Source organism: Macadamia integrifolia, unplaced genomic scaffold, assembly GCF_013358625.1.
Source record: "Macadamia integrifolia cultivar HAES 741 unplaced genomic scaffold, SCU_Mint_v3 scaffold1114, whole genome shotgun sequence".
NCBI lineage: Eukaryota > Viridiplantae > Streptophyta > Magnoliopsida > Proteales > Proteaceae > Macadamia > Macadamia integrifolia.
In genome coordinates this window covers 112,600-136,395 of record NW_024868090.1, presented here as the reverse complement: position 1 = coordinate 136,395, position 23,796 = coordinate 112,600, and the positions used below count along the sequence as shown (strand labels likewise).

At 40.9% G+C, this 23,796-nt stretch overlaps 1 protein-coding gene across 4 annotated transcripts; it reads left to right on the top strand.

Moving 5' to 3' along the window:
• The first annotated feature begins 14,196 nt into the window (after nt 1-14,196).
• LOC122062793 (pyridoxine/pyridoxamine 5'-phosphate oxidase 1, chloroplastic-like) lies at nt 14,197-23,252 on the top strand. Of its 4 annotated transcripts, XM_042626434.1 has the most exons (11): nt 14,197-14,354; nt 14,466-14,520; nt 15,807-16,016; nt 16,110-16,148; nt 17,097-17,264; nt 17,350-17,455; nt 21,574-21,740; nt 21,886-22,128; nt 22,363-22,451; nt 22,628-22,678; nt 22,785-23,252. In XM_042626434.1, the coding sequence occupies exons 3-11, from the start codon at nt 15,882-15,884 to the stop codon at nt 22,915-22,917; spliced, it is 1,131 nt and encodes a 376-aa protein (XP_042482368.1). In that variant the 5' UTR covers nt 14,197-14,354; nt 14,466-14,520; nt 15,807-15,881; the 3' UTR covers nt 22,918-23,252. The 4 variants fall into 4 exon arrangements, with proteins under 4 accessions (XP_042482368.1, XP_042482369.1, XP_042482370.1 ...); XM_042626435.1 differs by lacking the exon at nt 14,466-14,520 and having other exon boundaries at nt 14,212-14,354; XM_042626436.1 differs by lacking the exons at nt 14,197-14,354; nt 14,466-14,520 and adding an exon at nt 15,359-15,496.
• The last annotated feature ends 544 nt before the right edge of the window (nt 23,253-23,796 follow it).

The window sequence follows — 23,796 nt, the reverse complement described above, 5'->3', positions numbered from 1 at the left end:
CGGGTAGGTTCATCCCACCGGTTTGGACAGAAGGGAAAATTTTAAAATTTTGCAAAATTTTCCTTCTTTATCTTTTCCCTTCTTTTCTCCTATTATGAATGCATTGGTTTTATGGTGGATATTAATCCTATGATCAATATGCTACGGTCAAGTGGGACCACTAGCATGTATGTTGTGAACTTTGCCTGTATCTTGGAATTGAGCTATGACTAATTACAGGCTATCATACACTACAACACCTCATATAATGGCATATGATTGTGTGCCTAAATCAGTTCTATGGTGTTTAACCAATATGGTGTGTGATATGTTCCAGGTACAGGGATACGATGGTACGTACTAGATCCGGTAGTAATGCCCGAGGTACCTCGCGGGGTCCTCGTCGGGTCGGTCGACCGCAAAATCCTAGAGGGTCCCGTTCTGTGGGGCATACCTCACCTCCACTACCTTCAGAGACCCTTGGTCAGGGTGGGGCACATGGGGACCCACCTATGACTGCACTCCCGGACCCTCCACCGGTCATTACACCGGGAGATGTTGCTACAATAATTCAGCAGTCCCAACAAGCTTTCCAGCAACAAATGCTTCAGCAACAGCAAGCATTTATGACTGCCATCCAGCAATAGTTGGATTTTTCTCAACCGGGTCAACCTCCCCGGGTACCCACTCCGCAGGACCCACCTGTAGGATCGGGAACGGGACCACAAGTGGTGGGTACCCCTCCAATCCCACCATTTGGTATTCCTCAGCAGGGGATGCCTCCTCCATACTCCTACTATCCCGTCTATGCTCCTAACTTCCCGGCGACGAGCAACACGTCAAGGGTAGTGGAGTCGTTCAAGAGGAACTTACCACCAGTATTCTCTAAGGTGGGGAGTGATCCTCTAGAACCGGATCAATGGATCCAAGAATTGGAGAAGATATTTGAGGTGCTTGAGTGCACGGATGCCCAAAAGCTCATTTGTGCTGGGTTACAACTCAAGAAAGAGGCAAATTCGTGGTGGCAAGCTTCCAAACCTATATTGATGGCTGCTCATCCAGAACCCACTTGGGAGCAGTTTAAGGAATTGTTCTTGGATAACCATTATCCGCGCAGTTTTAGGGACCGAAAAGAGACTGAGTTCATGGCCTTAACTCAAGGAGGTAAGACTGTCCTTGAGTATCAGCAACAGTTCGAAAGTTTATTCCATTTTGCCCCAAGGCATATGCGAACAGCTGAAGAAAAGGCAGCAAGGTTCCTAAAAGGCCTAAAAGCATCTATTGGGTCGGTGCTTGAAGTCTTGGATTTGACCGAATATGGCCAGATTGTACAGAAGGCCAAAACAATGGAAGATAAGCAAAAGGGTGAACAGTCCCTCACTCCTGGACTGTGGAAGAGATCAAATCCATTCCCAGATGTGGGAAATTCCTCCAAGGCATACCGTGGATCATACAGTTCTGGGCCTATGTATAGGCAGCCCTATAGGCCATCTGGCTATCCTCCTAGGCCAGTCGGTGGTTCGGGTTCAACCTCTGTTCGCCCGAACACTAGTGTGGCTCCTACAGCTCCAAGGCCACCTCGACCTTCATCTGCATCGGGTCAAGTGCAGAGGGGCCCCGCTCCAGTTTCGACGTCTCAGATTCGTTGCTTCAATTGCCATTCCTATGGGCATTATGCGAAGGACTGTCGATCCCGACCAGCTTTACCCTCCAGTCAGCCCTCTGCTTACCGACCTCCCTTGCCTCGAGGAAATCAACCGCAGGGAAGGATGTATGCCCTATCAGCCGAGGAAGCTGAGGCTAGTACAGAAGTTGTAGCAGGTACATTTTAAATTAAGAAGTTCATTATGATTAATTTGATGACCTGCTGAAATTATATACATTGTTATATTAGGTATCCTACCCATATCGGGCATACCAGCCTATGTTTTATTTGATTCAGGAGCTACTCATTCATTCGCATCTAAGAGATTTGTAGGGAAACTTGGGATGTCACCCAGGATCCTAGACCATGGAATGATTGTTAGTATGCCTACTGGTAAAATTGCACAGTTGAAGGAAGTGTATGGGCCGTGCCCAGTGGAGATTAGTGGGAAGAACTTTGATGCACAACTCATTAAATTCAATATGCAGAATTTTGATGTTATATTGGGTATGGATTGGTTGTCAGCTCATCGAGCTAATGTGATCTGTGCGGAAAGGCTGATTAAGGTGACAGATGTCGAAGGGAAAGAGTGGGTGTACCGAGCAGATACAATGAAAAGGGTGAGGAAGGTCCTCGTCTCCGCTCTTCAAGCGATAAAGTTGCTAGAAAGTGGATGTCAGGGTTTCATAGCCTCGGTACTCGATGTTGATGCAAGAGTTACACCTCTAGAAGAAGTAAAGGTGGTTAAAGAGTTTCCCGATGTTTTCCCAGATGATCTGATGCATTTACCACCTGATAGAGAGTTGGAGTTTGCCATAGACTTGACTCCTGGAGCAGCTCCAGTATCTAAGGCTCCATATAGGATGGCACCAGCTGAATTGAAGGAGTTGCAGATGCAGTTGCAGGAACTATTGGAAAAGGGGTTTATTCGCCCAAGTGTTTCACCTTGGGGTGCCCCGGTGTTGTTTGTCAAGAAGAAGGATGGTAGTTTGCGTATATGCATAGATTACCGGGAGTTGAATAAGCTAACCATTAAGAACCGGTATCCATTGCCACGCATTGATGATTTATTTGATCAGTTGCAGGGAGCCAGAGTATTTTCGAAGATAGACCTTCGGTCCGGCTATTATCAGCTCAAGATAAAGAGTAGTGATATACCCAAAACAGCATTTAGGACTCGATACGGCCATTATGAGTTCCTAGTGTTGTCCTTCGGGTTAACCAATGCGCCGGCAGCATTTATGGATCTAATGAATCGAGTATTTCAGGATGTGCTCGACAAATGGGTAATTGTTTTTATTGATGATATCTTGATCTACTCCAAGACCGAGGTGGAGCACACTCAACACTTGAGAATGGTGTTACAGAGGTTGAGAGATCAACAGTTGTTTGCCAAGTACAGCAAGTGTGAATTCTGGCTTGAACAAGTTGGATTCCTGGGGCACGTAGTGTCTAAAGCTGGAATCGAAGTAGATCCTGCTAAGGTAAAAGCAGTAGTGGAATGGGAAAGTCCCAAGAATGTTACTGAAATTAGAAGCTTCCTGGGTTTGGCTGGATATTACCGGCGTTTCATCGAGAATTTTGCTCGGATCTCAGCACCAATGACCAAGTTGACGAAAAAGGGTGTGAAATTCGACTGGGCAGAAGAATGTGAGAAGAGCTTCCAGGAATTGAAAGAAAAGTTGGTGACTGCCCCTGTGCTGACTATTCCTGAAGGCACAGGTGGGATGACGGTCTATACCGATGCTTCCAAAGTTGGGTTGGGTTGTGTTCTCATGCAACGCGGGAAAGTAATAGCATATGCATCCCGACAACTAAAGGAATATGAGAAGAATTACCCCACTCATGACTTGGAACTAGCGGCAGTCATTTTTGCCCTTAAGATCTGGCGACACTATTTGTATGGGGAGAAGTGTGAAATATACAGTGACCACAAAAGCCTGAAATACTTCTTCACTCAGAAGGATCTGAACATGAGACAGAGAAGATGGCTTGAACTCATGAAGGATTATGACTGCGATATTCAGTATCATCCCGGCAAGGCTAATGTAGTGGCAGATGCATTAAGTCGGAAGACACAGACTGTGTCGCTTTCATGCTTAGCAGTAAGCTCACCACTTGTGCAAGAAGCGATGCTAATGGAAGAGACCCTCTTGTATGAAGGGGCAACCCTAGAGCTTGAACCTCAACCAGAAAACCTTAAATGGTTGACGGCATCCTTATCGGCTCTACAAGTGCATCCGGCAATTAGGCAAGAGGTGATTGTGAAGCAACCTTTGGATCCTGAATTACAGCAGATCAGGGTTAAGGTTCAAGACCAAACAATGAACGACCCAGATTTTACTTTAGCCAGTGATGGGGCATTGATGTTTCGAGACAGATTGTGTGTACCCGATGATTTGGATATACAGGATAAAATCGTGAGAGAAGCACACAGCTCCGAGTACTCACTCCACCCAGGAAGTACCAAAATGTACAAAGACCTCAAACAGAGTTACTGGTGGCCAAGCATGAAAGTCACCATAGCTTTGTATGTGGCGACTTGTCTTACCTGCCAGAAGGTGAAAGCTGAGAGGCATCGACCTTATGGTACCCTTCAGCCACTCCCAGTACCAGAATGGAAGTGGGAAAGGATTACAATGGATTTCGTCACCGGACTACCAGGTACACCTAAGGGAATGGATGCGATATGGGTGATTGTGGATCGGCTTACCAAGACTGCTCATTTCATTCCTATCAAGACCAAGTTCTCCATGGCCAAACTAGCACAACTTTACATGGACAACATAGTGCGTTTACACGGAGTGCCAGTGAGCATTGTTTCAGATAGGGACCCAAGGTTCACTTCCAGATTTTGGAAAAGCTTACAGCGTGCCTTGGGATCGCAACTGAACTTGAGTACAGCTTTTCACCCACAGACGGACGGTCAGTCGGAGCGAACCATACAGATATTGGAAGACATGCTCAGGGCATGTGCAATGGAGATGAGTGGCAGCTGGGAAGAATATATACCTCTTATGGAGTTTGCATATAATAATAGTTACCAAGCTACAATTGGGATGGCTCCATATGAGGCGCTATATGGCAGAAAGTGCAGAACTCCTTTTTATTGGGATGAGGTAGGTGAACGTCGAATGTTAGGACCTGAGATGATCCAAATGACTTGTGACAAGGTCGACGTTATTAGGGAACGGATTAAAGCAGCTCAGTCCCGTCAAAAGAGCTATGCGGACACCCGCAGGAAGGAGATTGAATTTCAGCCAGGAGAAAAGGTATTTCTCAAGATCTCTCCTACTAAAGGTTTGCAAAGGTTTCACAGAAAGGGGAAGTTGAGCCCAAGATACATGGGACCATTTGAGATCTTGTCCCGGGTTGGCTCAGTAGCCTACATGCTTGCTCTGCCACCTTCACTTGGAAATGTTCACAATGTATTCCATATATCCATGCTGAAGAAGTACGTGCATGATCCATCTCATGTACTACCCGTGGAACCAGGGTACCTAGAAGCTGATATGACCTACACAGAACAGCCAGCTGAAATTTTGGACCGGAAGGTGAAAACCCTTCGCAACCGCTCCATTTCCTATGTAAAGGTGCGATGGGCTGACCATTCACTTGAAGAAGCATCTTGGGAGGTAGAAGAAGAAATGCGAGCCAAATACCCTTATCTTTTTGATCAACCAGGTACGCAATTTCGAGGACGAAATTTTTCAGAAGGGGGGGGTAATGTAATATCCCGCTTCTTAAACCCGGTCTGATTTCGCGGTAGAACCGGTTTAACCATGCAGGAACCGAGCCAGAGGATGTTAGAGCGAGTTCCTTATGGGCTATGATGGCACGGGTGACCTTAAACACCGGCTGGCCCGACAAGTCCGAGCCAGTGCCAGAAGAGACGGGAGTGCCCAAACCGTGTACGTGCACCTACCATAAGGCTATGTACGGATAGAACAGGTATTATATCCGTATTTTAAGGTTATATACGTATGCTACATTGTATGCTTGGGGTAGGGCCCGAGCCGAGGTCCGAGCCCGGTCAAAATCCCAAGTTTTTACTCTCGGATGGGTATGTCAGGTGGGTACACCCACCCACCTGAGTGACCCATCCGTCACTATTCACTTAAGTAGGAATAGTATATAAAGCTTTATGACTTCTTTTCTTTCCATTTATTACCCTCGTACGTTTGGTGAGAAAAGTAAAGAGGAGAGAGAAAAAGAAAGGAAGAAGAAGGAAGAAGAAGAAAGGAAGGATTTCAGCGGCGCCGAAGCTCGATCTTGCCATTCCGGTGCCGGGAGAGTAATCTTCAACTCGAGATCTACAGTTGGAGGTAAGAAAAGCTGGGTTTTATAAACATTCGCCAAACCCACGCTTTAAACCCTTGATTCGAGTATGATTTCTTAAGATCTTGTAAACACCTCTTGAAATGATGGATCTAAGGTTTAATAGATGATTTATGTGTTGATCTTGAAGGATTTGAAGAGATATTGACAAGGTAGAAGGAGCATTGTGAGTTGGAAGTGATTTGGAGGGTTTGAAGTCATTCTTGAGCAAAGAAGGTAAGATGGTTCCCCTCACTCGAATCTAACTTAGATCTAAGCTAGAACCATCCTATGGGACTTTAAAGGTGTGAGGAATGGGTTGAGAAAAGCCCTATTTGGGTCCCCAAGGAATGGGGGAAGTTGAGAAGAAACTGGAGTTTTTCCGCCAAAACCGGCGGGTAGGACCGGTGGGTAGACAACCCACCTGAGTGACCCACCCGAGTGGCCAGGGGGGTTCTGGCCAAACCGGCGGGTCCTACCGGCGGGTCCATACCCGCCGGTCCAAAACCGGCGGGTAGGACCGGTGGGTAGACAACCCACCTGAGTGACCCACCTGAGTGGCCAGAATGTGATTTTTGGGTCCGATCGAGCCCAAATCGGACGTGGGACCTTCTTTCGACGTTCTAAACACGATTTTGACGTCGGATTTCATTAATTTTGATTCTAAAATGGTGAAGTACTAACCCCGCTCAATTTTGTTAGGTTCACCAAAGCCTTCCCGATTCGCTCCGGATCTCACCCGTACCGAGCGGGACTCCTTGTACGCTACAAGTAAGTGGAGAGAGGACGTTTGGCCTATTTCAAGGCATTTGGTTGGCATTCATATAACTATATCTAATTTAGTCATGTCATCATGAATATGCTATATAGATTAGTCATTTCACACATTGATGTGCATTTATGCTATGTTTACTTTTAAATGCAAATTGAATGAGATGATATATGTCGAATGTGTACATCATGTTGCATAATGCCTTGATAGACTAGATGCCGCGGTCGGCTTGGAAACGAATGCATTGGTGGCCCGTGGTATGGGACACGGTGGCACTATGCAGTCGTACTGCATATAGGAGCATGCGGTATTAGGATTCTCACCATCCCGTGCTACGACCCTTCCCAACAGGGGTTAAGGTGTTGGGTTGCCATTTGGGGGGAAGCAGGGGTCGCGGTTGTCGGACACTGTGGCGGTTAGGCATTACGCCCGGCGAGTCATGTAGGACAGTCGGCAACCCCGGTGGTATTTCAAGAGGGCCAATCGTACTGCTTTTAAATTGCTGGAGTCAGCACTGTCATTTAATTTATTTACATTTCTGTTGAGAGCCGGTGGACGGCATTGTCTTTATTTTTCCGAGTACTCACGGTGGGCCTTCTCCAACAGCCCTATGGGCGTATCGCGGGAGGGAGTTCGCGGCTCGTACCCGGAGTATACGCGCACTGTGGTTGTAGTAGCACTAAAACCAAAGACTTAGTAATGTTGACTAGGTGTATGTGATTTAAAATGACTTGCATGGCATGTAGTGCATATGATGTGTTGTGATGTGTGGACTGTTGTGTGTGGTCCACCTCTCTACTTACTGAGCTAGTGAGCTCATCCCACGTGTACACCCCTTTTTAGATGTTTTTGCAGGTCATGCATCTGAGGAGAATGGGGTGGGTCCCACAGTCGAGTTTCCTGAAGAGGACTGGTGGACCCCTGAGGAGTTTGAGCACGGCGTAGACTGCGCATGTGAGAGCTGTGCTGTGGGACAGCAGTTCTGAGGCCGTGTTGAGCTCCACTACTGAGCCGAGCTGTGTACTCTGATGATTTTGATAAATTCCTGTATATACTTGATATTTGAACTTTATTCTTTTTGTGTATATATATCATGCCTTCGGGCCCAAATGTATATAATTATGGTATCATCATTTGGGTATCAAGTATATGGGAATTATTTACAGGTAAATTTTAGTCTTCCGCTGATCTGATGAATTGATGTTAGAGTGTGTATGCTGTGGTGGAATACAGTATCTGATGATCCTGGCAGGTTTGGGTTAACCGGTGTTAACTCGGTCACCGCTCCGGTTCAGTGTGAACGGGGTGTGACAGGTTCCTTCTCACAACCTCAACATAATAGGGGTGAGTTACATCACCCTTTTTGGATAATAATTATCAAGAAACGCAATAACCATGGACTAGAAACAAGCTCCTTAAGCTGGAGAAGGGTGTCCACTATTGGTCATATACAAGAGCATAAACATTCATATATATTATTGTTCAGAGTACAAAGAATAGGTTGATTACCTTTGGAAATAAGTAAATGGAAACACCTATTGCCCATTTAAATTGTATTGACCTGAATATAATTCTTCCACAAAATCATAATTCTACTTGAGTTGTGTTCTTTAGGTTCACAAAGAAAGTGAACAAAAACCCAATGAAGATGGCAAAGCAAAAGAACTAAGGCTCCGTTTGTTTCGATGTAAAATTTTCCATGTGAAAATTTTACATGGGAAATTTTTACATGTAAAATTTACATTTTAAAAAATTTTTATGGTGTTTGTTTTTAAGGGGTAAAATATGTTGTAAAATGTCAACGTAAAATTTTCCAATGTTTGTTTGCCATTTATTTTAGGACGGTAAAATTAATATATTTTGAAATCCTCATTCTTTACAACAAACGGTAAGATGCGATGAGCATCGAAGGGTTAAGAGCATTTGGACACGTGCCCCAAGGAGCTCCCATCTACCCGATGACCCAAATTACAACATCAATAAAAATAAGGATCTAACAATTCTTGATAATTCCCAATGAAATTGATCAATCAACACTCGTGGTGTCTATTGAATCATCTCCAGTGAGATGAGATGAAAGTATTAAACTGGAAGGAGGAAAAGTCAATAATAATGAGATCTACCAAAATAATAATAATAATAATAATGATGACTAAATGAATAAATGGAGCAAAATAATAAATGCATGAGATCCAAGTGTTAGAAAATGGAGAGAGAGAGACAGAGAGAGAGAGAGAGAGAGAGAGAGAGATCTTTTTAAGAGAGGGAGAGACTAGAGAGAGAAAAGGGGTGGGGGACTAGGGTGGGACCGTGACTGTCAAAATTTACTTTTCTTATTCATGGCCTCTGTACAGTACCCAAAGACTCCCATATCACAGATCTTTTCTTTCCTTCATCTTGAATTTCTCGCCTTTGCAATTTGCTTTCAATTGGTAAAAATGTCCCGGATTTCCAAGGTAAGGCAAGCAGGGAGAAGAAAATATCAAGAATTGAATCGATTAGTTCTTCTTCTTCTTCTCCGGGGAATTTCAATTCTGCAACTTCTTGAGTTTAACATTTGAGGCGGCACCTCTCTTTGGAAGATGATGCACAAACCAACGGTCAGATTCCAGTTGCAGGAGACCCACTTAGAAGTCTGAAGAGAACTCTCTGGTTCGACAGATCTAGTCAATGTTGAAGTAGCCAAAACCCTAGATCTATTTTGCAAATGTATGCAGAGAGAGAAAGAGAGAACAAAAAAAACTCACCAGAAACTCCCAATCAAACTTGCTTGAGCAAATGAAGGCAGCAATCCGGTCGGTTTCAAAGGCAAACTGAAGAAGATAGAGAGAATCGTAGACATACAAAAAGGGGATTCACGCTAATTCGTCATTGTTGCAGAGAATCACTAGAATACTGTTGAGAAGGTAGTAAATCTGAGAGTGAAGGAACGATTGAGCTCTCGTTCTCAGTTGTAGAGCTAGGAACGAAGGCTCTCAGTTGCTAAGTTAGAAGTGAGTGAGCAAATGTGTTGAGCGAAGCCCGATAGATTCACCAGGATTATTTTACAGACAAATTGGAAGTAAAATTTATCATAGACTTTTCCGGGAAATGCATGGGTCTTCGTAAATTTTTCCTTGAAAATAAATTTTCCAAGTTGTAAAACAAACAATGGAAAATATGATTTTACCGTAAAATTTTACATGGAAACTTTTCCATGCCAAAACAATCAGAGCCTAAGGGAAATTGACTTGATTTCAGAAATAACCAAAAGGTTCAAACGGTACTTTCTTGAGAGTTCCCTTCTTCCTAAGGGGCAAGCAACCCCTCCGCAATTGAAAGCTATTGTTTTCATAGCTGTTGTGTTGATTGTGTACAACCAGCCATCAGCACCTCAAGAATTAGAAAGTGACATATTTTGCTTCTTTTTTCCCTCGAACATTTCAGACAACTGAAAGAGAGAATCCCGGTCACCAATAGCAGGATCATCATCCTTCCTACCATATCGTTTTGTAACTAATATTGTATGAGAAAAAAGAGATACTCTTGCCACTTTATCCTCTTCACAAAAATCAAGCCTCTGAGAGATATTTTCAGTGCTTTACCAAAAAGAAAAAAAAGGAGAGATATTTTCAGTGGTATCTTGATTTGTAGAGGTTGAACTTGAGGATATTTTATTTTGAGGAGATATGCTTTGTTAGATCTTCATCTTTTGACGAGGATAACCATCATTGTGGGTGAATAAGAAGGGCAAGAAGTTGATGAAGAGCAAGAACAAAAGGCTCTGCACAATAGAATTGTTGACCTCAAACGGGCTAAGATCTATTGGACTAGCCAGCCTAGAAGAAGCAGGGATTAAATTAGGGCAATGTCTTGTTGACAGAGAAGGTGTTCTGGTAAAAAAGGCCTATGTTATCTCATTTTCAGGGACCAAGAAAGGGAAATGCACCAATACATGCATACCATGCGGTAGTGTAGCAAAAAGGGATCCACACTCATTCCAAATCCATACCAAGTGTAAATGTAACATTACATAATAATTATATTGAGACTACACTACAGTAGAGTGAGCAACCTCAAATTTAAGGGTATCATCAGCAGGGTTATAGGTAATCATGATGGTTCCAATGAACAATTCTAGAATCACGCCATTTATTAAATGGTTTTATATTTAGGATCCACTCCCATTTAATAATGGAATGATCCAGTTTCAGTTTCCTAACAGTTCTAGGGACTTATTTTAAGTATAGCAACCTCAAAAAAAATTTAAAGGGTACCATCGGCACTATTATTGGGTAATCATGATGGTACATAATTGCTCCAGTCCCAATTGTTGAATTACATAATCATCACGTTTATTAAATGGTTTGGAAAATAGATTTCAAATCTCATTTAATAATGTAATGGTCTAGTTCCAATTTCTTAACATATTTGGACACTGTGAGAAAATGCTATTATCTAGTCAGAAAAGAGTATACATGTTTGTCCTTCATCTCACTTGTTTGAAAAGAAAGGGAATCAATCAAAATCGCCAGATAAATTAGGATTTAGACCCACAAAACAAAAGATTGACTCCAAAACCATCTAATGGGGGAATTGGTCAAACCATTGGTCTTAGAAAGGGTCTAAGTTTGGTCAAAGGAAAGTGATAGACACCCCAGTTTGCCCAATGAAAATCGGTCTTTCTATTACTTGGCAAAACAAATCTAACACATCATGAACTATCACATAATGAAAATAAAATGTTGAAGGAGGTTGGCTTTAGAAGACATATACCTAAAAGTTTGGCTACAAAACAAAGGTTAGTATACATAATGTAAATAAAACGAATATATATATATATATAATATGCATAGAAGAAGACACAAACCTAATCTTAAAGGCACAAGAAACAAAGAAACACTAATAGTGCTCAATGATTAAACATGATGATGAAAACCCTAATCATCATGAAGAAAATATGAAAAAATATATACCGAATTTTATGCACAATAAAATATAGGAAAATTTATCAAAATACCCTGAGGCTATGACAAGCCTAGAAAAATCTAGAAAATCCCTAAAAGTAGGAAAACCTAATCTAAAGCAAATTAAAGGACAAAAACATTAACAACAATTGCCTAATGCAGTTAGTGGTGAGGTTATGGTACTTGCAAAAGCCCACACCCACTAGGAGGTCTCAAGTTCGAGTCTCCTGACTGTTACCTTCCCCTCCCACCTTCCATAGTGTACCCATCTAAAAGAAAAAGAAGATGAAAACATGACAAAATCGCTAAAATAATGATTTGAAGATCAAAATCATAAATATCATGATTAAACCCTCGAAAACTAGGAAAACACCTATCGTAACGGTGAAAATCATGAAACGGTTTATTCAAAAAGAAAAGAAAAGAAAATCATGAAATGATGAAAAACAACATGCAAGAAAGACACAAAAAGATGATGTTTAAGACACCTAAACATGTGATGGCTTATGGACTCAAAAGAAACCTAAATATAACACGGGGATGCAAATGAGAACATGATGTCACACATGAATCTTAAGCTATACGAACATAATACTATGAAGGGAATATCTAACGCTAAGACAGAGAAAAAGATATGAATCCACATATCATTATCACAATACACAATAAAAGATTAGAATATTAATGTGCATGAAAATCATGAATTAAGCTAAGAACATATGAGAAACATTATACAATCTTATCATATGAAGAACTACCATGCAAAGACAAAGAAGAAGAAAGATGATGTACCAAAAGAAAGGGAAGACATCATGTTACCGTATATAAGATACGAGACAACCTATGAACATGAAAATCCAAGACAAACATAAATGGGAATCTTGGATTCAATAAAGAAATACACAAAAATAATATCATGTCCTCTTATATGCATATCCAACATATGGAAAAATGGAGAGCAAGAAAAATACTACGTTGAAGGAATATAAACTATCAATGGGGAAAACACAACATATTACATGAAACAAATAATTAGATATCCATCCTAGAATCATCATGAAAGAAAATAATATAATTAGAAAACATAACCTAGCCTGAACATTTAAGGGAACATGGAAAACATATGCAAAACCTAACTTAAGAGATGTAAAGGAAGGATAAAAAGAACATCATACATGGAAAGAAGACTAACAAAAGTTAAAATAACATCAAGAAAACATGGATGAACATACTAATCTAACAAAAAATGGATGCAAGACCACTACTTAGAAAGGTACGATCACACACCTTTAGGATATGCAAAAGCAATCAAAGAAAACCCAAGAAGTCAAAGGAAACAATAAAACAAAGAAGAGGGTCTCACCTTGATGAAGAAGACCAAATGATATCACAAAGAGTAATATTAGAGGCACTCAATAAAGAAGCTTCAATTCAAATTCCAACTTGCTCATGCATTTTAGGCTTCAAAACTTACTCTTTCCAACTCACTATAGTCAAGGAGAGACTACATATACTAAGAGATATCCCTCTCAACATTAAAGAAAATGTATTTATAGATTTTAATAGGCCTAACACTCCTAAACACATCCTTAGGTGATTTAACCCAATCAAATCATCCAAGGTACCTTTTTTGAGTTGGTAACTCAAATAGGGTTTGAATAGGTGTCAACAACTCTTAAATAATCCTAAAAAGAATTTGAGTTGTATTTTTGCAGTGTTTCAGGATGACCTAGGGCCTAAAGAATGAACCTCGATGGATTCATAGGCTCCAAGGAAGAGTCCCAATATATATATACATATATATATGTATATATATTATATATAATGACTACCGAAAGTCCAAAAAAATAGTGAAGGTGCCATATTACAGGGTTTTATCATTCAACTGAGGAAGGAAGATTAGGTTCTTTTAGGAATCAGTATATGTTTCAAACTAACCTACCTACTCCTTTCCATTTTCATACAACTGTGGATTTTGTTATTTTTCTATCTTCTCGGATGGTGCATGGCTTTCTAATAACAATTGTGGTGGCAAGGGAGTCTTCATTCATGATGAAAATAGGAGGTTTGTTGCTGCTAAATGTAGACCAAGTAGGAGTCTCTCTGCATCTTCAATGCAGGTGGAAGCTCTTAGAGATGGAGTCCTCCTTGCTATGAGCCTTGATTTGAGGAAAATTCAGTGATGTTCTGACTCTCTTGGGTTAATCACTTGCTTAAATGGCGCTGCTACAGCTCTGGATTGGTCCACCAATATTATAGCTTCTGATATTGTCTCTTTGTGTAGTAGGTTTGAATCTATTCTTTCCTATTATGTCCCTAGGTTATGTAATCTGGAAGCTCATGTTTTGACTAGAGGGGCTTCCATAATTCATTTGTCTAAAATGTGATGGGGGTGGGGTTTGTATGTAAAGAGAGAGGACAAAGAAGGAAGGTCGAAGGAAGCAGGGGCGAAATTTCGCTTCCATTCATCCGACGGCTGTGACAGCCCCCACTTGGTTATCTCCAGATGCTTCGTTGCTACTGTTAAGGTGGCTTTCGTTCACTCACCAGTCCCCCCCTTTCCTTTAAGAGTGGAGCGAGGTTCTTCCTTTTCGATTTCAGTGCTATCCGGATTTAGGAATAGCCTATTCCCCTTTCTCTCTTTCTTCTTCCGTGACTCTCTTTTGCTTTACTACGGTTTCAACTTCACTCAGAGGTACGCCCCTTTCCCTTCTCTAATCTCAGTTCATCCTTCTCTTCATTCGATTTGATAATCCGATTCGATTCGTTTAGGTTGTGTTACCTGAGAAATTCTGTTCTCTTACAGATTCTTCCATTCGTCAAAGGAGAGAGAATCTGCCTTGGTTCTTCTATTGATTCGCGTATGATCAAAGTTGCTTGATTAGAGCTGTTCTCTTGATGCATCTTGACGGGTTTAGAATAACGCCTATAACACATAATATTCAAATCCTTTTTAGTTAATTTCGAAATCATCTATCTCTTAGGATTCGGAATTGGAAAATCGGTGGTAGAATTCATCCAGAGTAGATGATTATGGATCCGTGTCTTGCTGAGCTTTCTACTCCTGGGAACGGATTCAGAGTCGATGATCAGTCTGGTTTCTATCAAAACATCGGCAACGGGCTCAAACTTGAGCAGCCCTTTGTTGACCGCAATTTCATGGATCTTCCTTTGCTACCTCCCAACGCAGACACTTTTTCTGTTCCCGCTGTTCCACCTCCAGGCGTTATCCACGAGGATGACTGCCCTGAAGACTGCGATTTCTCCGACGTGGTTCTCAAGTATATAAACCAGATCCTTATGGAAGAAGACATGGAAGAGAAGACTTGCATGTTCCAAGAGTCCTCTGCCCTTCAAGCCGCCGAGAAATCCTTATATCTAGGATGCCATATCAATATCGCTTAGACCCTATGAATGTCAATTCATCGGAATGTGCCGAATGCTATGCTTTTCCGCTCTAGCCCCACTAGTTCCCAATAGAATTGGACTAAGCCGAACCTGCTGGTTTAGGATCTTAGAATGCTTATAACTTACGCAACGTATGTCCTAATCGGATTATTCAAAATCTATTTTTTCACATATTTTGCGTAATCTAAGTTGGTATGGGAATTGGGCGTTTTACTGGCCAGATGGATCACTATTTGAACACGTGGAGCTGGCTCCCATTTTACAACCCTTGGAGCATTCCTTGGTTTAACTTCTTGACCACTGTCCGAGAGATGGACTACGTTTGGTCTGACATTTTGCTATTTGGCTTTTGATCCACAATTTGAGAGGGGTGACCGTTAGAGGATCAAAGGGTGGAGGCGGGATTCTGAGTTTTCTCGCGTGTTCGAGGTTGGCACCCAGAAAACAAATTAACCATATTATTATTATTATTTTAGAGGACCCAATTATTTTGAGCTACGAGGAAATGATGTTACGTAGATTGAAAAGGGAAACGATGAGATGCCATTGTCTGCTCACCAATTTCCTTGCCACCAATAGATTCTCCACTCACCCTCCCCTTCCTCCTTCATCTTTCTCCTCCTTCTGGTGCCCTTCTTCTCCAGCGGTAAACCTGTAATTAGTGTACCAACTAACTATTCAACTTTATTCACTAACCGCCTTCCCGATGCTGGTTAATTTGATTATTCGTATCTGATAGGGCTTTTGGGGTTGGCGATGGAGTTCTGCAACTCTTGGTGTTGGCTTCTGTTGGAGGTCTGCACAAGTGAGAGGAATGACGGGTAAGGTCGCTTCGTCTCTGGAGAGCTTGAATAATCCGGACTCCGTGTCTTATCTGACACAGAAGGAGGCGGCTGAGGTCGATGAGATCCTTATGGGTCCTCTTGGGTTTAGCGTCGACCAATTAATGGTTGGTTAGGTTTTTCCCTGTTCCTTTTTAATGGTTCTTAATGGTTCTTAATTTTTGCTCTTAACTTCTCTCTGCCTTTAACGGTCTTTGTAGGAATTGGCTGGTTTGAGTGTTGCAACATCCATAGCTGAGGTAATTCTAGACACTACCCTGTTTGGTTTTTTTTTTCTCGCCTTTGAGCTTTTTTCTGTTCCTCTGTTGATGGTTCTGGATTTTGAATTGAACTTTGTGGGTAATTGAATCCCACATAGAACGGGCTCATATCTGCCATTTATTAGGCAAAAGGGAAGAGTGAAAAAAAAGTCAAGCCCGTTGGAATGTGAATCTATTAATTGCTCTATTGTGATAACTGAAATAAAGGAATTAGAGGAACGAAATCCGTAGGTCATCATCTGTTAGCTTCTCATGTTTGATGCATATGAGTGTTTTCTAGGCTGATTAATTCACAATACGTTGACAAAAATTAATTAAGTATTAGAAAAGCACCTACATGTACATTAGTCATTTCCCCTCCCTCATCATGAATGACATTAAAGAAAAGAAGAGCCAAGGATCAGGAAATCCCAAAGAGGGCCTAGTCAAACTTAAGCAAACCACATCAGTTGAGCTGTAACGAATGACTCCTTCCCATTTCCTGATTTAGCTAGCATGCAATCAAAAGAAAATGGTGTCTGCTGGAGCAAGATGTCTTAAGAGGATGTATGATTTTTGGCCTCTCTGATGATGTGAGCTTCATTCCCAGCCCTCTGCTCTGCATTTTGAACTAACTTTACCTATTGGAGAATGACAATTGCTGAATAGCCCTTCAACCAACAGCCCATGAATCATAAGGGAGGGCTAATCAAGTCAAAGCAAATGACCTTGATATCAAATGTGGTGGACTCATTTCCAATTGGCCATTAAAATGCCTGAATCACTCAACCACTGCAATCCCTTAAAGAGAATCAAGTATCCATTTGCCCTGGGTCTCCTATTGTTGAAACTACCTTCTTCATCTTTACAACCACATTCTGTAAGATCTTGTAGATTTTAATGAAGTCAAATGATGTTTCATTGCATTTGAAATCATTATTTTGGCAGGTTTACGGACCAAATGAATATGGTCGTGTGCTTGCTATTTGCGGTCCAGGAAATAATGGTGGTGATGGCCTGGTTGCTGCTCGTCATCTGCATCACTTTGGATATAAACCATATGTTTGTTATCCAAAACGTACTCCCAAGGCTCTTTATAGTGGTCTGGTTACTCAGGTACTGTGGTAAGCGAAATTTAAACGTCCTGTGAATGAAAAGGTTGCACCCATTAATTATAAATGTTTCCTATGTTTTTTTGTAGCTCGAATCACTGTCAATCCCTTTCTTGTCGATGGAAGACCTACCTATTGACTTGTCAAATGACTTTGACATAATAGTAGATGCACTGTTTGGGTTCTCGTTCCTCGGTAATAAATCATTTCTTTTGTGTCTTAACTCGTAACTTGTATAGAACACAATGCAGCATAATGTCATTGATAGCATTGGAGGTTGATTATGAAATCCAGAATAATAGTTTTCCAAATTCCAAGTAATACTCTAATGCAGCATGATGTCTGGTATATATGTATAAGCATATTTATCTTTTGCATTTATCCATAGTTTGGTTAATTGCAATTGAGTAGTTTCTTCTACAGTTAAGCTAAAACTTCTGTAATGAAGGAATTCCTTAATGCTGCCACAATTATAAACAAAGAGAATGAAACTCTTCACTCTTTCCATGGTCACATCTCTCATCTCTTTCTTAGTCTCTAGATCCTATAAACTCAACTCAAAACTACTTAATAAATATTCAAATTCAAGGATGGAGTAGAAATTGTAAATGCTAGAAACATAACTAAGGCTCTCTTTGGTATCATTTATGTTTTGTTTATGGCCTATTTAAAAAAAAATATATATATATATATATATATACTGTTTGGTAACCATTAGACATAATAGAGTATGGAATGAGAAATAAGGTTCAAGATCTCGATCGCGACATAGGTTTCGTTGGGAAAAAATACCAGGATTTAGCCAGATCTCGCTCCCCAAGATCTGGTATTTTTTTTTCCGGTCATCTCGGTGGTTGGTTTTGGTGGCCATATTGGCTTTTTAGCCCCCTGAAACTCGTTAATTAGCCTATTTTAGGCCTTCTAAACATAGTGAAAACCTCAGTTGCTTAAAAATCAAACCCAAAATGGTATTTTGACTTCGGACCCTTCACCGTAGGCTATTCCACAATAGAAACAAACAACTATGACTATGTTTCTATGGAAAGAAAAAATGGTTTTGAGAAGTGTTTACCTAAAATTGTTCTTGAGAAGAAAAGAATCTCCAAAGGTTGATGATGAAGTGATATCCAATTTCCAAGTGTTGAAGTTGTTAATCTACATTGTAGAGGAGAGATTTAGCAAGAAAAACCATCAAAAGCTCACTTTGTCTTCACAATAGAGAGAGATAGGCAAGAGATATCGAGTTATGTTGAGTTGGGTTGAGTTGAGGGTCCAAATTATGTATGTACCCCATGTGACTTGATCTTGTGTCGAGTCAAGACAGAGATATTCACTGAGATCTCGACCGAGATATTGTACATTTTATATATCGCCTGTGCTCTCGTCTTGCCATGCCAAAAATGAGTTAATAGCGAGATGTCACCGAGATCTTGAACCATGATAAGAAATCATTTGGCAACTACCTAGATGTAAATAGTTATTATAATATTTTTGAAGAAATAGGCTCAAACTATGGAAAGATAGTATTAAGGTTAGCCTTTTATGAAGACATTGGCCCAAAGCTCATCTTCTAGCTCAATTATGTCACAACTTCTTTTCATTTTCTATTTTTTTTTAGGGGAAATTACTTAGATCTACAGGATAAGAAAAGGATTTACAAACTGGTAAGAATAAATTGTGTTTTACAGTTCTAAGTTACCATGTTAAAATGATTTACTAGATCCCCATATGAGTAATAAAGGCTAAAGGAATTACCAAAAATACCCCCAACACCCTTCTTTCCCTCCTTTCTACTTCCCCTTTCAAAGAAAGAACACAACCGCTCCCTCCTCCCCTGCAACCCCGCCACCGTCCCACCCTCCTCCCTGCAAACCAGCTTTGCACCTGTGACACCCTCCCTTTCTCGCTCTCTATTCTAAAATAACATACAAAATAAAAATTAGGAAAATATTCCATTCCTTGCAACTAGAACAATTCTCGATCAGTTGAAATAAAAATCACCAATTAAAAACTCATTGTAGAAATCTGTGGGTCAATTGTTGGGAGATGTGGAAAATCACAGATGCATATGCACACACACACACACACGTACACACAAGGAAATGGGATTGCAAGTATGCAGAATAGAGTTGGTGCTCTAAACTCGTGAGAAGAGTCGTGCGAGCAGAAGGTTTTCTTGTTCCTCTCCTTTTCGCTTGCTCAAACTTTGGACGAACTCGGTAAGAGGCAATACAAAACGATAAAAAAAAAATAGTTTATATTGAACCTCAGTTCCTTTTTCTTCCTAAGAACTGTGAGAGCGGAAAAACAGATAAAAAATGGAATCCCTTACCTACTGGAACTGAAGAATCAGAAGCTTTACGGTTGTGACTGCTAAAAAAAATAACCATCGTACCCGGACACCTGGACCTAAAAGTGCAACTTTTCTAGTGGGGTGGAGGGAGAGGGTAGCGCATGAACTTTAACAAAAACCAGCTGTGAGGATAGAGGGGGTGTGGGAGAGAGCGGGAAAGTGTGGGTGGTGGTGGTGGTGGTGGTGGTGGTGGTGTGTGGGGGGGGGTGGTTGCAGGGAGGAGGGAGCGATGATGTTCTTTTCGTTGGAAGGAGAAGAAGAAAGGAGGAGAGAAAGAAGGGTGTTGTGGGGGTATTTTTGGTAGTTTATTTAACCATGACTTGTGCCCATGGTTGCCCCTGGGCTTGTGAAGGCCTGTGCCCTATGCTGCTGGGCTGGTTCTGCAGCCTTCCTCATGTGTGCAGCCATGCTTGGCCCATAGACTAGTGCTGATGTGCCTTGCATGGCCTTACAGCCCCCTGCTGCCTGAGCCCATTTCATGATGCCACCAAGCCTGCCACCTCAGATCTGCTCCACATTGGTAGAGATTTGCCATCTGAACTTGCATGCCATTAAGCTTCATCTTATGCATGGTCCTAATGTGCATGCCTACATTCACATTCATACATTTGTACATTATCAATCATCATTGCCACCTCAGATGCTATGTCATCAATGCCCATATACAGGCAACATGTATGCATTCCATGCATCTATGTGCATCATATCATCATGCATGTCATCCCCATGTTAAACACTGCAATGTCATCCCTTCCCATTATAATGTCATATCTTCACATGCATTGTAGCATGCATACATCTGGCCATGCATTAAAGCATCTCCACGTGTGTGACACCTTTTTGAGGCATTTTTTCGAACACTTGGCATTCAAACACTAAATGTACTGAGTCGGTTGTGTCTTGCTCATCTGGAATTGGATTGACGCGATTCCTGTTGCGTTGGATAGATGACTCGACTCTCTACACATCTACATCTCACTTGCCAATTCTGCCACCTGGCCTACCCAAATTGGCTCTGAAGTTGACCAATCTGCCCAATCATTTTCTGACCTATCGAGCACTGCTCAGTGCTTCGCAGTTACTGTCAGACCTCCCCAAACACTACCAACTAAGCCCGGAAGCCTAAAAAATACTGCTAAGCTGACCTTGACTGACATGTCACTGCATGCTCTGCCCAATAGCTATTTGAGACATCCAACACTGCTCAGTCACTACCAGAACTTCACAAATGCTGCCAGCTCACCCAGAAGCTCTGCCAAGTCATTCTGAACACTGCTATACTGCACTGCCTCTGCCAGTAGTACCATATGACTCTGCTCTCTGTACTGCTACTGCCATGTCACTGATGACTGCTCTGTGATCTGTGTGTGTGTTGACCATCACTGTGTTGACAACAATGAGAACACCAACAGCACTACAATGGCACCCCCAACTAGCATAGAACAGACAGTAAATTCTGTTTTCCATCATCAGAAGAAATGATAGCTCAACAAATTTATCTTGAGCAAACTTTTTACAAAAATACGAGATGTCAAACTAACTAGTGGTCATTTCTTTTGGAACTTCTGAAAAAATTACCAGTATGAAAATGTTTTGTGCTGCCTTCTTGTAACTTTTTTTTTTATCAATGCCAGAATTTACTCTATTTGAGTAGGTGAAATTTTTATAATGTAGTTTGATAAGTTAATTCGCTTGAATTTTAAAGCAGAAACTTAAACGTCAGTTGAAAGTAATTACCAGACCTTGAACCTTCTGATTGTCAACTCCTGTTTAATCCTATGAGATGCATTTGATTAATTTGTGGTAGTCCTAAAATCCTGATTATCTTACCCTTTTCATGTCATTTTCTATATATACTTATCGTGATGTGGGAGAATTGTGATTTTATAACTTAGGATTTGACTATATATATATATATATATATATATAGAATCTGATAACACATTCTTAAATTCTTCAGGAGACCCGAGGCCGCCTTTTGATGATCTCATCCGAAGGATGGTTTGTTTGCACAGTAATGATCAGATACATCAGAAATCAGCTGTTATTGTGTCTGTAGACATTCCTTCTGGGTGGCATGTTGAAGAAGGTGACATAAGTGGCGAAGACATTAAACCTGACATGCTGGTCTGTGTCTGATGGAACCCTTTATCGTATACCCTTCACTCAATAATTTTAGTTTTCAACAAATTTATTTCTAAATATCGTTATGGGATTTGCATTTTCGTTTTTATTACATTATCATAGTAATTCCTTGTGTGCTTGCTTCTAGGTTTCATTAACTGCTCCAAAGTTGTGTGCCAAGAAATTTTGTGGTCCCCACCATTTCCTTGGTGGCAGATTTGTTCCACCAGCTATTGCAGATAAATTTAAACTTCATCTTCCACCATATTCTGGCACTTCCATGTGTGGACGGATAGGAAAACCTCCAGCAATTGACATATCATCTCTAAGGGAGAACTACATATCGCCCGAGTTCCTGGAGGACCATGTGGAGGCTGACCCTATAGATCAGGTATTGTGGAAATAGCACAAATGATCGCATACCCTGACTATTAGTTTATTTTCACTTAATGGCACTTCAAGACTACCGACAGAATTTGATTGTTTAGAGACAACAATGCTGCTTGATGAAACAAGCATCTACCTGGCTTTGTAAAAAATGAGGAGTCTTATTTTCTTGTCTTTGTCACAATTATATTCAAAATTTCTTTCATCTGCAAGATTTGAGTGTACGGTTTGCTTGCAGTTCCGCATTTGGTTTGATGATGCAGTGGCAGCTGGTTTGCGGGCACCAAATGCTATGGCTTTATCTACTGCAGGCAAAGATGGAAAACTGTATACCTCCCATCTTTCCTTTTTTTCCCTTGATAATTCCTGTATGAACCTTAATCTTTTAATTGTTAATATGGATCACAATTTTCCTTTATAAGCAGGATTTTTTTTTTCTTTTCTCTGGGTACTTCTTACATAGTTTTTTTTATACCTCATGGCCTTTTTCCTCTCTTCGGCAGTTCATCGCGAATGGTCTTGCTTAAAGGAGTTGACAAAGAGGGTTTTGTTTGGTTAGTAATGTTTTATAATTGTTTCTGGTGTGATTAAGCCATTTTTTTTTTTTTTTTGTATGTCTCGAAACAGTTGCTCGTTCTTTACGTTCTTTCTATTTTGTAGGTCTACCAATTATGAAAGTCGAAAAGCACGTGCAATATCTGAAAATCCTCATGCAGCGCTTCTATTTTATTGGGATAGTCTTAAGCGCCAGGTGAATCACATTACAGCCCAGCATATCATACAACTGTCTTGAACAGCATAGTTAAGGCACCCAAGCAAGCCTAGATGATTTTGCCTTTCAAGGCAAAGCATCATCTAGGAAATGTCTAAATGGTTATGAAAAAGAGGAAAAGGTAGGCAGAACAGTCCCAACTGATTTGAGCCATGTCGACGATGTTGTGGCAACTCCCAACCATATTTATAGGTAGGGACCCTCCTAAATTAGCCATATATGAGGTTTGGTGGCCAAACACAATGATGTGGCCAACCTGTATTTGGCTATTTCTGTGTATTTTCAATGGTCCACTCCTATCTGACTTTTTAAGCATTTTTTCACTTGTTTACAGATAACAAAAAATTTTATTGATATAGAGAAAAGGGTTTTAGATACTTGAATACAAAATAGCTACTACACTCAGGAGCAGAAGAAGACCATCAACATGAAGCACAACATACAAAAATGAAAACCCTACTCCTAGCAACCAAGGATCAAAGTATCGGTATCGGTCACCATATCGGTCGGTCAAAATTAAGATACGTATCGGAGGGTATCGTATCGTATTGGAGATACGCTAAGATACGCTAAAGATACGCACATAAATGGATTGGGAACACATTTTTGTACACTTTTGCATAAAAAAAAAAGTTAAAAAAAAGCTATATATAACATGTAGAATGCATAAATACTTAAGTAGAGGGTATCATATTGATAGACAAATATATTGAGTTGAAAATGTTCAAAATGATGAGGTTTGAGTTTCTTACAGTTTTTTCTTTCCTCATTGCCATTGCTATTGCCCTGAAGAGTGTCGTGGTGGTTCAAATCCTTGGCTAGGACCTTCTTCTTCAATAGGAGCAACTATGATGATATTCTGCACTTGTCGATTATAGGCACAATATTTACCCCAGTCGA

Coding starts and splice junctions, on each gene's coding strand:
- LOC122062793 (XM_042626433.1), top strand. CDS start 15,573: ATGATGTTACGTAGATTGAAAAGGGAAACGATGAGATGCCATTGTCTG. Junction 17,265..17,349: donor ATAGTGGTCTGGTTACTCAG/GTACTGTGGTAA, acceptor GTTTTTTTGTAG/CTCGAATCACTGTCAATCCC. Junction 22,129..22,362: donor AGGCTGACCCTATAGATCAG/GTATTGTGGAAA, acceptor GTTTGCTTGCAG/TTCCGCATTTGGTTTGATGA.